Source organism: Odontomachus brunneus, unplaced genomic scaffold, assembly GCF_010583005.1.
Source record: "Odontomachus brunneus isolate Ranch 3 - 2012 unplaced genomic scaffold, Obru_v1 Obru_scaffold_004, whole genome shotgun sequence".
Classification (NCBI taxonomy): Eukaryota; Metazoa; Arthropoda; class Insecta; order Hymenoptera; family Formicidae; genus Odontomachus; species Odontomachus brunneus.
This window is the reverse complement of record NW_022639454.1, coordinates 1,589,768-1,603,181: the sequence shown is the minus strand read 5'-3', so window position 1 is coordinate 1,603,181 and position 13,414 is coordinate 1,589,768. Positions and strand designations below refer to the sequence as shown.

The 13,414-nt window shown below is 40.6% G+C and overlaps 1 protein-coding gene across 5 annotated transcripts in view; it reads left to right on the top strand.

Annotated features, from left to right (window-relative positions):
• LOC116846655 overlaps positions 1–13,414 on the top strand; it is a 164,164-nt gene that overhangs the window by 3,308 nt on the left and 147,442 nt on the right. For all 5 annotated transcript variants that reach the window (XM_032820808.1, XM_032820799.1, XM_032820791.1 and 2 more), the window contains one exon: positions 54–486. In XM_032820808.1, the coding sequence (XP_032676699.1) occupies positions 461–486 (26 nt within the window). In that variant the 5' untranslated portion in view covers positions 54–460. The remainder of the gene's footprint in view (positions 1–53; positions 487–13,414) is intronic.

The following is a 13,414-nucleotide window of genomic DNA, read 5'->3' as shown; positions in this document are numbered from 1 at the left end:
TATATATATATATATATATATATATATATATATATATATGTACACACACACAGAGACACAGGCAGAAGGAGAAAGAGAGGCGCGAGGCCTTTCGCCGCTCGCGACCTAAGTTTCTCGGTCGTCCGCGAGTCCCACTGATCTAATTCACCGCGCTCTTTTGCACGACGCTCCGCGGTGAAGGCGTCGATCGTCGACCGCCAGGTTATCTCGTTACTTCGAGACCCGTTCGAAGGAATACCTGCTGCGAGGATATCGCCGATCCTCGTGGCTAGTGTTGTCGGACAAAGTGTATGTGTTCGCGATACGCGTGTGCAATTATTAGTGGTGTTTCCGAAGGCGAACGGTGCATCCCATCGTTGGAGGAGGAGGAGGAGGAGGAGGAGGAAGTAGTGGCAGACAGATTCACCGTTCGGAGCGACGGACGGCGCAGGTGGCAGCTCGGATTCAGAGGTCGCCAAAGATGAAGACCACGCAGCGTGCTTTGAGGTGAGTTCAATTAATAATAATAATAAGCAAATTAATAATAGGGGAAACGTCCAGTGGCCGGCACTCTTTCGCGGATATTATCAAATATCAAGATTTACGGGGTCTTTTTGAAGGAAAACGAATAAGCCAATAATAAATAACAATTGATAAATAAATGATAGATAATTAATAAATCCCCATACCCTGATATTTGATGGAATACAATCATATGTATACATAATAGATACATACATTAATATTTGATGAAATCCGAGTAAGAGTGCCGGCCACTGGCGACGCTTTTCCCTAAAATTCACGGCTACTTCGCCGTATCATTCGCGCTGCATGCTCGCCGATAACAGTAAGTGCGTATCGGCCATTCGTGTAAGGAAGGCCCGTTCTACCGCTATAACAAGCAGCCACACGTGTGTCTGAAGACACCGGAGAATCGACTCGCGCGTTCCGCTCTCGCGAGTGAACGCACACTGATTTTTCTCCTTTTTTCATTCATTTAACACCGCCGTCTCGCAACGATGCGTCACAGGCTCGTGCGATAGATGCGTTTTTTTCATCGCTCGAGATCTCTCGCGACTTCGAGTCGTCGAATTTAAACGAGCAGGTCTCTTTCAACCGCAGTTCCCACTCGAAATATACGTGCGGTGTAATTTGGTCTCTCACCTAAAAATTCGACTTTTCTTGCTCTTTCTGCGTGATGCGAGCGTAAATATTGACACGGGAAAAGGACACGGTTTCGTTTACATGTTGAGATAAAAAGGGGGAAGCGGTCGGATCAACAAAATCCACCGGCCAATCTTATCCAAACAAACAGTGTATCCGTTGATCGGGTTACGTGTTGGCACAACGACACATTCGGTCGTATCAGTTGTGTCACTTCTGTAACTTTATGCCTCGGGTGAGACACTCAGATTTGAATTTGGAGTAAGCCTTTTAGCTGAATCGCGGCTGCAAGTATAATGTCTCGCGTGTTACGTGCACGGAGGAAAATAATTTTGCTCTTTTAGTAAAATCGCCGTTGCTACTGCATATTCGTAGTGACATAAAAAAAATTTACTTAATGTAACAATATAATTTTACAAATTATTCGTTATCAGAGCAGAAGTAGTTTCGTTACCAGGATAGAAAAAATTTGTTGAGTGTATTTGCTCTAAGAATCACGTTAATTTGCTATTGATGCAAAATAATATATCCTTAGCAAATTTTGCTATCGGAGCAAAACTGCAACTGCTTATATAAATTCATCATGGTTCTTATAGCAAAATAATTTGTAGATTCAGCAAATTGTATCCAGCAAATAGTGATTAGCAAATCTTTTTGCTGTCCATATAATAACGAAAAGATTTTGCTAAACCAGCAGAAAATTTGCTGGGTCAGCAAATTATTTTTTTCCGTGTTTGATTCACAAGTAGGAAAATCAAATGTGACTCTAATTGAGTATTTCACGTGGGACAAGTTTCAAGTAATGACTGTTAACACAAGCCATTGTGCAGTCGCTGAATCGCGTCGTAATCATTGATTCGACCAATAACTCGCAGTAATTATATTATTATGCTCGCGGCCCGATGTCCGCTCGAGCGAATTTCCTTCCGAACGAGGCCTCGTTGACTCCACCGCTTTCTTCCTCTTTTTTTTCTCCCATAACTTACGACACAAACGAGATACTTGCGTTAACTAATCACGCGTCCCCGAACAGTCAAGTCCACGGGCTATGTAAACATCCGCAATTTTCACGTTTCCATCCTCGCTAGCTGGCCGACATGAACGATCTCGAATAATTTATCATCGCGTGGCCAGCGCGACGCCTCTCACATGTTACGCTCCGTCCAGTTCGGAATTCGCTTTCGATGTCTGATCTTTCGACTCGAGGCCTAACTAGAAAGGACAGCGCTAATAATTAACAAATCCAAGATGATTTAGCAGCGTTGCATACGCGCGATCCGCGAGTAATAACGAACGGCGCGTCCAGCGAGAGCTTCATTTTGATAATTATTTATTTTCGTTAAAGCAAACTAGCCACGTCGGAGTAATTGGCCGCCAATCAAAGTAATTGCGCGCGCCGCCACAGTCGTAGTAACAGTACGCGCCGGCAACTCGCGAGAACGGCGCCTATGGGCTTCGCGTTACTTTTTGTTACTGTATGCGGGACTCACGACGGGCATCTCATTGCGCGAGTTAATTTAGGCGCATTTAAAACGATCGACGATCATTTAAAAAACGGTCTCTCTCTCTCTTTCTCACGGCTACTTTCGGCCACTCTTACGTGTGTCAGACGTTTATTCCGCCGTATATCTCGCCGTCGATCATTCCGCTCGTTTCTCTCTTATATGGCGACGACGCGGCCATCGCGCAGAGGTATAAACGTCGATCGTTCGTAAGGCAAATATCGCGGCCGGGATAGCGGAGAATACATCTCGGACACTTTTTACCGTCGCCCAAAAAAAAGATTCCAATGTGCGATTCAAGTCAAAGTGGTAATTTGAGGGTGAATGAGGAACGGAGGCGTATATTTTGCACATTTATATTTTCATTATTTGGATTGTCGATTTGTATCTCTTTAAGTAAACTATGACTGTGAAGTGTTTGCGTAATCAGATAGGTCTCTTGACTCCGCATATCGTTGATCGAAGTACATGTAGTAATTTTTAATTAAAAATTACTGTAAAATCTTTTAGTCGGAGAATAGATCGACATTCTGTAGTCACTTGACATTTTCATATATTTTAAGCGTGCTATTGATATTTTAGAAGAGAATTAAAATTCTATTAAGAAAAAATTTGCTATTTTTAGTAAGATTTATTATGTTCCTTGGCAAGACAAATCTTATGACAGCATTGAAAGAAAAATATCTCGCAAAAATTTTAAAGAAGCGAGGGCCTATGAGAGCTAAGGATGATGCGCTAGGAGGATGTGTGCAATCATAAGTATATAATTTATTTTATCATCGTATATTAAGTGCAAACGTTTTATTTTCTCATAGTTTTTCGAAATTTTGCGAACAATTTTTAGATTGTATATCAAAGAGCCTTTTCACGTTTTTAAATACACTTCGGTTGTTAGAACGAAAGTGTGTTCAACGGTCATTAGGTAAATAAATCGAACAGATAATGTTGCAGATCATCAAATCATCTATTACTTTAACAAACATACATTGTTTCTCTCAGTGAGTCTATTCTATCCTAAACTATCCGAAACGCAGTAAAATTGTAAAAAGAGACTGTATGAAAAAGAAGAAAAAACTACTATATGTTCTCTTCATATACTCTCTTAAAGTAAATAGTCACTGATATCAGTTATAAATATAGCACTGAGCAGTTTCAGTGCAACGCTTATAACTGCAAATCAGTGTATGTTCACTGTTTTCAGTGGTTTCACTGATTCATTTTAAGAAAGTAGAGTTACGCAAGACAGAGAATTAATTATGTCGCGCATATAAAAATTCCATCAGATTTATTTTGGTTGTCATTCGAAGAAATATTTGTTTTGATAATACTCAGCGCGCTGACTCATGTCATCGAGGGCCAAATGACGGTGCAGATCGATCATCGCGTTTAAAACTTCCAATGCTAATTGGACTTTCCGCGGACAATTCGATAATTGAAGGAGCCAAAACGTGTCGTCATCGTTTCACCAAGAGATCCGATTAGATGAGCTTGAACTTGGTGTTCGACTAAAGACTCGTCTACAATACGCGAAGCGAGCCTGGCGTAAAAGAGAGTTGCGATAAGAAATCAAAATAATCTATTTCGCTCTCACGCCTATACTTCAACCTCCTTACACCGTTCCTCTTGCTTAAAAGTACGGGTTTAAGCGAAATAAGTGAGTTTCATTTCTCGCTCCAACTCGCAGCAAGCTTATTCCGCGTATTGTGAATGAGCCTTGATGAGTCTTAACGAGAGACGGATCGATTTCGTCGTGAAAGCGAACTCTGGTCGTGTTGTCACTACGTTCGCGTAGATAAATCTGCTGTTTGTTTGCAAGATTCCCTGGCGATGTTGTCGACGAGTTTTTGCCCGATTCAAAAACAAACTCGGGAGTTGTACGTTGATAGCAGTACGTTAGTCGCATTCACGCGAGTTCTCTCTATGACTCTCGAGATGAAATTCGTCATACACGAGTCGTACGCTGAAAAGTGAGGTAGCGATCCAGAATTATCGGGCCGTGAACTCGGATATGATATCAGACACGATTAGCCCCGCCGCGGGCGGCTATGTAAATGTCATGCTTGCCGGCTTCGTGCCGATGGCTTTTGCATCGAAAATGTCAGATGGCAAATGATGACTCGATTCGAGCTGAGTTTACTACATTTGCCCGATCGCTCTTACTTGACTGGCGGGACACACTTGCGCGAGTCACATTGACGATTCGATAGTTCGCATCGTGCGTACCGATCGGCTTCGTTGAATTTCAGCGGATTCTGCTCCCCACGCTACTCTACACGAAAAAAAAAGATTTGCTAATATATGGACAATTAAAAATATTAATTGCAGGAGCAAATTTTCTTGCTTTCATAGCAAAGTTATTTAGTTGTGATAGCTAAAAGATTTGCTAATATATATATTAGTAAATCTAATATATATATTAAATTAAAGTATATATATTAAATTAATATATATATTATATTAAAGTAAAACTAATATACAGGCTGTCCCAGACCTTCACAATAACTCGTGAGGACGGAAAACGGATTGAGATGAACACAAAAGTCCTATACCATTTTGCGATATTCGCAATAATAGTCGAGATATTAATTAAAAAAGATTGGTGAATGATAATGCGCGATATGGTAGATGAGCTGCAATTGCGCCGTCTACCGTTATATTGCAAACCATTTTTTACCGTATACCATTTTGCAAATGACAACATAGATTTTTAGATATCAAAGAAAATTGTTACATGATTATGCACCAATTTTCTTTAATTAATATCTAAAAATCTATGTTGTTATTTGCAAAATGGTAGAGGACTTTTTTGTTCAGCTTGACTTAATGTACAAGTATACAACGGTGCAGTGGCAGCTCATATACCACATCGCGTGTGATCATTCATCAATCTTTTTTAATTAATATCTTGAGATTTATTGTGAATATCGCAAAACGGTATTGGACTTTTGTGTTCATTTCAATCCGCTTTACGTCCTCACAAGAAATTGTGAAGGTGATCTGGGACACCCTGTATATATTAGCAAATCTTTTAGCTATCACAACTAAATAACCTTGCTATGAAAGCAAGAAAATTTGCTCCTGCAGTCAATATTTTTAGTTGTCCATACATTAGCAAATCTTTTTTTTCTGTGTAGCTTTCTTTTGCTACGCTCTTCGATACAATCCGTTCTAAACATCGCGCCGTCTGCGATGCCGTTTCTCGCGTTTCACACAAGATCGCGAGGATTTCCTCTCGAGACGCGCACGGCGCTTCTAATAACGAGGCAGAAGAAGAAGCGGTAACGCCCAATTAAGCGGTCGTCCCTAATTAGCGCGGGAATCGGCAGGCTATTGTGGGATCGATTGCGAGATACCGCGGCAACTTTCTTTTCTTATTTCGCGAAAATGAAGCTCCTCGTGGAGGAAGTCGCGACAACAGCTCCGTGCATCATCTCTCTGTCTCTCGTGCGCCCGCGTTCGTGCGCGTCGACGAGCGGGTAATTAAAGCATCTCAATTAAGATCAGTCGGCCATTGTGCCCCTTCAGAGATCGAGGGGAGGGCAGGAGAGAGAAAGATTTTCCATCAAGTCTGGAGATCTGATAAAATGCTCTGTAATTAATTACATAGAGCCGATATCTTTCGCCGACGTGATCGCGTCGGCGTTTTCTCTTTGTCGTGACTTTCGAGCTCCTGTCACCGTCGCCTGCCTCCCATTTCCTTTTGTTTTCATGAGAAACCAGTTTGTCAAATGCCGCAGCGATAAGAAATGTTGTGTAACAAGTTAACGGAGAGAGAGAGGGAGAGAGAAAGATTTTGCGAGCAAACACAATCGTATCTTTGTGTCGATACAAGTTTTATGAAATAATGCATACGCCGTTTGCATTGCGACGTAATTATAATAAATACGACGCAAAAATTTAATCGTTCCATTTCACCTGAAACATTCGACATTGCTTATTACACAGCTCACTACACGGTGAGAATTTTATAGCAAGTATGGCTGTAGGATTTTGTAAGCGACGAGTAGATCGACATTCTGCAGTAATTTATTATCCTTTCGTTTCATGTGTGCTACTTATATCTTAGGAACTGAAGCGTGCTGTATTAAAACACTTGCTAAGTTTCCAATGAATTACTACGTTGCTCAGCAAGATAGACTTCACTGCTAGTCTATTCTTGAACTACTTACACAGTAAAATTGAAAAGAATGTATATGAAAAAAGACGCTATAATATGCTCTCAGTGTAGTTTGCACATTTCTGACATAAAGTCAAGCTAACGATTATTTTCCGAGCATTAGTCTTAATAGAGTTCGAGCAGCTCCTCACGTAATATTCGAATATTAATCTTTTCATCAACCAAGTTAGCTGAAGCGGAGGAGCTCATCGAAAGAACACTTAAGAGCACGGGAGAAATGCATTTCCGTTAATAGCGGGGGAGTTAAGCGTACATCTCGCCGGCGGAGAGAGACGACGAGGGGAAATCGGGGTGAAACTGCTCGTTATTTCTCTTTAATAAGTGTTGATAATTTAATTACTTCACTGTCGCTCGAGGCCGTCGCGATCATTAGGAATTATCCGCGGACGAAATATGTATATGTATATATAATGGCGTTATATCGCTGTTTCAAATATTTACTTGGGTCAGGTCAATTAGTAATATGCGCACACCATGCTGAAATCCATTAAGCGAAACTTTGCTAATCCAGCCAACGGCGCGCCATAAATTGCGGGTATCTGTTTGAGTTCTGCGAATGATTGGGTCGCGCATGTGTTTCGATGCTGATTCAAACCGCATTTGTAGCAGCATCGATTGTAATCCAGTAATGTTACGCAAACAATTAATTTGCAGAGATCACGCGTGGCTTCCCGAGACCTCGCTCTTAATTTTTTCGCCAAACCGCGATCGATTTTTTCACTGAGAAAATAATATTTGGTATTCGTAACTATAATCGCACGAAGAAATAATTAGATTACGATCAAGAAAACTTTTTTTTTTATTATAATATAGTAATGGTAGTGATATAATAATCTTATGTGCACGTTGCTACTACAATTTCACTACAAATAATATAGTTGAGGCAAAAAATGACGATGATTTTAGTTAGATCAATCTCTCTTAAAGAATCAGCGAATAGTCACTGATATCAGTTATAATTATACCACTGAGTAGTTTCAATGTTATACTTATAATTTCAAATCAGTGTATATTCACTGCTTTCAATGGTATTTCACTGATTCATTTTAAGAGAGATCACTTTTCTCTCTTAACGTTGCAAAAATGTCGCTGTTCCTCGCTGAGAAAAAAATGCTTGATCTGACAAAAATTATAGTTTTCTTTCACCGCAACCAAATTTTTCTCGTAAAATGATAGTAGCAACATACACATAAGGTTATTATCATTAACATTACAGCAGAATTTAATAAAAAAAATTGTTTTCTTGACCATATTAATTATTTCTGTGCACGATTGTAGCTAACTATTGTTTCGCAGAGCTCGCGAAATCTTTCAGCACAGTCGGCGAGTAGAGTCGAAGAAAAATAACGAATAAATTGGAAACGTAAGCGATAAGTTACCCGGCATATTTTTATCTCGTTTTCATAGATCGATATCCGCTTGCCGATGTCGCGATAACGTTATCGAGCGGATGTAGGATCACAAGCAAAGTCCAAGTGTAGACGGGGAAAAGGTTGGTGAAGCGAAATGGAGCCGTTGTACAAGTATAAGGCGTTGTTTATCGAGTCCGGGTTTAGCTTCGAGAGCGTATCGAGAGCTCGCCGATATCGGCTGAATGCGGGATAGGTGCGCTCGAGGAAAACACGTGCGCACCCGCGATAACATTGTTTTCGCGGTCACGCTCAAATCGCAACAACCTCCGTACGCGGGCGAATTAGCCTCTGAGTCACACACGGATGACTCACCTGCTTTTTTTATTTTCTTTCGACGGGTGTACCTGTTGGCACAGAAATCACGTACGGTGCGCTCCGTGTTGTCGTCGGCGCGAAATCTACAACGGTACGGCGCGGAACGTTCAAACGTGATTACGCTTAAGATTGCGACGTTGGGCTTCTCCAACGTGTTCGTTTATCTTTCCCGTGCACGTCTCGGCACGTCGGTGCGCGAGTTTCTCCGTGGCGAATTCGGACTGCAATGACTCGACAGCGGCGTTGGCACTCTAATTGACTAGAATTGTCCGTTTGACTGAAATAATCAGTCGTCAAAATTAATCGCTCGTCACACGTATGTACGCAGAAGGAAAGGACACTTCTTGTTTGAAGAGTGTCTTTATTTTTGACATGTGTTAATCTTCAAGTAAGATTACGCAGCGTTAAACAAAGATAAGTTGCACTTGCATATCTTATATTAATTTCAATGAATAATCGTTTAAATTTAAGACGACAAAATTTTTCCAACAAAATTATGTATCGTTTCTTGTACATAAAACAATGATATCGTTAATTTGAGTATATTAGTTTTAAGTGGATAAGGGAACCCCCTCCCCCCCGGAATATAACACACGTTTAAAAACATCATGTTCTCAGTTCGATATTTTTGTGCTTTCCATTAATAAAAATTATTTTGGAATAATTAGAACACAATGTTTTTTGTTGAAAAAGGCATATAAAATATATTCTTACAAGTGACTTATCTTTGTTTAACGCTATGTAATCTTATTTGAAGATTATCATATCGAAAGTAAAGATATTTTCCAAACAAGAATGTCCTTTTTAATCTTTCTGTAATTTAACTGACCGATGAAATTACGCAATCCAGTTTGACTAATAATTAATTTTATCAATCGACGAAACTGTGATTTCATAATTGTGACGATTTATAGATTTTGATGATTGATTTACCAATTATTTTGGTAAACGAAAACATTTTCATGGATTAACATCCAACAACGCTACTCGTCAGAGTCCAGAAAAACATAACGTTTAAGCGCGATACTTTTTCTTTTCATTGCTTCTCGTCCATGCCAGTTAAAATGTCGGAACTCTTTTTTTCCAGGCATCAGGCGAACGACTACTATTCCGCTTCTCTCTTTAAGTCGAGAGAAGAATAAAGAGACAAGCGCCACGATTTCTAGATAATGCATACGTCTATTTAAAAAGTGGCGTATTGCGTCGCAAAATTGTATCGGATTACGTTTGTTACGGCTCGACTGTCGTCGTGTATAATTTAGCATCGGGCGGGCTTCGGATTGTTAAAGTTTCACTTCCTGGAGATTCATGGTCTCGGACTTATTGCCATTATTTCTTTATCTCTTCACGAGCGCATCGACAAACAACGGATAACAACATCACGGAATTCGATGGCTCCGTAGAGCAGAAAATTCGGAAGAAATTGTTGCACGGATATATAAAACAACGACGACGAGGGCGAAAACAATAGCGGGAACGTTTGGAAATCGCTCGGGAGCGCAATTCGCGTTATTTCGAGCATAGAGGCAAATGTTTTTTGATATTTTTCACGTGTGCACGTGTAGTAATATGACGATGTGCACGAGCGGCCGGAGGGGGGGGGGGATTGGCGATTCGATTGCCGGATCAGCCTTGACACACACTCGTAGACCGGCGTGACGACAAAACGACATTACATGGTCGGCCGGAATCGCGATTGTCCGCGGCAGCGTGATTTCCCGACGACTCGGCTCGATGAAATTATTTCCTCGGATTCCGTGGATACACACCCTTCGCTCGGTAACCATTGAGAATATCGCAGCATCTCGAGCGAATAACTCCGGTCGTTTTTCGGGACGATCCCTCGCTTCTGCGCTAAGAGAACAAAAATGGTTGCTCCAACTAAAATCACAATTATTTTTGGCTCCAATCATATCTTTTGCAGTAAAATAATATGCATATGCATATGAAGTTATTATTATAATATTACAGTAGAATTTAACACAATGTCACGTACATGTGACAGTAGAAATTGCTTCTCCACACGGAGAAAAATAATTTTGCTCTTTTAGCAAAATCGTCGTTGCTACTGCATATTCGTAGTGACATAAAAAAAATTTAGTTAATGTAATTAATTTTACAAATTATTCGTTATCAGAACAGAAGTAGTTTCGTTGTCAGAATAGAAAAAATTTGTTGTGTGTATTTGTCCTAAGAATCACGTTAATTTGTTAATTTGTATTGATGCAAAATAATGTATCCTTAGCAAATTTATTTGCTATCGGAGCAAAACTGCAACTGCTTATATAAATCCATCATGGTTCTTACAGCAAAATAATTTGTAGATTCAGTAAATTATATCCAGCAAATAGTAATTAGTACTCTTAGCAAATCTTCTTGTTGTCCATATAATAACGGAAAGGTTTTGCTAAACCAGCAAAACATTTGCTGGGCCAGCAAATTATTTTTCTCCGTGCATGTCCACATTATCAAATCAAGGCTGTTTCTTTTCACAAAATTATGTGAAAGAAAAAAATACGTAGTGAACTACTGGAGAGAGTCTTCTAAGTAAACCGTGTTAATAAAAGTGTTTTTTTTTTTTTACAATAATTTATAGTAATTATTCCTCTGTGTGATCATAGCTACAAATCGATATTTGTGATCAGACATCTTTTTCTCAACGCGAATTCGATTCGCGATTTTCAAACGCGTCGCGATGGAGTTCGGCAGATCCCCGGCGAGAAGCCGCAAGTACCTTCTTGTTCTCGTCATTTAAAAATAGTACCTGTACACTTCCATTAAGCTAATACCCCCATCGCACGGAATCCAATTCAGCGAACCATAACGACGTAGTACCTGACTTTGATCGTTCGAAGGCATGACGTTGCGATCCGCACAACGCTTTATATCGCGCTGCATTATCGCGCTTCGGGTTCTCGAAGGGTACACCGAATCGCCGCGCTGAGGAAAAACGCGCGTCATTTTCGCGTTACGTGCCAATGATAACGCGAATTTGAGACGCGAATCAATGCGTTCCGAAAGAAATAACCAGAGGCCGTGTCTCGAGTTTGAAAAACTCGTCGTGAAAAACACTGCCCCATCCTTGGCGGAAACCCCTGAATTCTAGACCTTACTCTTTATGTATGGCCTCAAGAGGATTACTTCTAAAACCAACGGCGAAATATTCTAAGCACAATATTAAATTTAGAAAAGTCTTGTCTACAAGTACACACAAGTCTTGCTTTTAATGAAAATTTCTTCTAAGAGGGCATTCTCTGCTTCAGGTATTTTTCTTGACCCAAGAAAAAAGTGTTAGAACAATATTCCAGCTGGCATTCCAGAATGCCCTTTTTGAGAAAGCTCTTACTAAAAGTCTGTAGTAGACGTTACCATGCACCGTGGATTCTCAGTAAAATTTTCTTCTCAGTAAAATAAATGTTTTGGAACGCAACCTACTTCATTAGCAGGAGAATACTCTCTCGGTAAAAGTTTTCGCCTAGAAAATATAGGATTGCGGAAAGTAGCACTTTGCAACTACAGTTCTTTCTTTTTTCCTGCCTATGTATCAATTTTCTTCTCGAAGATCATTCCCACGAGTGAAACGGTCTGACGACGTTCGTTCGTTTTCTAGTTTAGGAGATAAACCGTTAAATATATACGCACTGTGCAAAAGTATCCCCTCAGACGAGAGGGCCGAGTGCGACGCTGGCGAATAACATTGATATCGCGTCGCTTTATTTCACATGGGGAAGCCCTCTCGCTCTCGATGCAGTTGCATAGGAATTGCGCGACGCGTTCACGTTCTCACCGCGATTCCACTCGCATATGCACGCGCGTCATATCGAGCGAATTTTTAATAGCTTCGAGTCGCTCTCTTTCTCCCTCTCTCTTTCTCTCGTAACGCACTCCCCGCGGCGTGCGGAATGCGACTGCAAATTTTACGCCTTCCGTTGGCGAAGACGCGGGGCTTCCCATAATCTGCATATCGGGTGTCTTTCCGGCACGTGCGAAAAAGTCGAGACGGCGGGAGAGCGCGCGCTCTTGGGACGTTCGCGTACTCTCACTTTATTCCGGGTGAGAATTGCGTACGTGCCGGAAACTACGTATATCCGTGTCGCGCGATTCCAGCGGCGATCCACAAATCGATGTGTGCGACGCGCGGCAAACCGCGTCGTTACAGCAGGACGCGCGTAAAAACATATCGCGTCCCCCCAGCAGAAATTTATATCCGCCGACGTAATTCCACGGCGAACATTTTGCTTTCTCACACATAACGAGCATCTCGTACGTTATTTAGAGTCGGAGAAAATAAATTTTACCCCCATCTGCCTCTTCCAATTGATCTAGTAGCACCGTTGATCATTTATCTATGAAAATTTTCCTTGATTAAAATAATCGGCAAATCAACAATCAGAGTTAAGCAACTGTCATACATGTGATCATACGAATCATTGCGTATATAGTATAAAAAAATCGATATTGCTTGTGGAGGACAACATTATGAAATATAAAGTTAAGTATTAGCGCGCGCGGATATTGCCGATTCACGCATGGAACTTAATTGCACGAGACAACGCGACGATGTATTGTAAAGGGCTTAATTCACGGTGGATTATTCAGCTATGTGAACCTGGCACCCGACTTTTGAAAAAATAATTTTTTTCTACGTAAAAAGTTAGCATTTTGTTTGTAGTTGTTTGTAGTAACAATAATTTCGTTTGTAGTTCCATCCATTAAAAATTATAGAAATTTAAAAAAATGAGTAGCACCCCACTTTGAGATATCTCAAATCTGCAAGCGGGTGACGTTTCTAAATCGTTTGTAGTTGTTTGTAGTGATTTTCGTTTCGTTTGTAGTCGAACCGTTCAAAAGTTACAACAATTTAA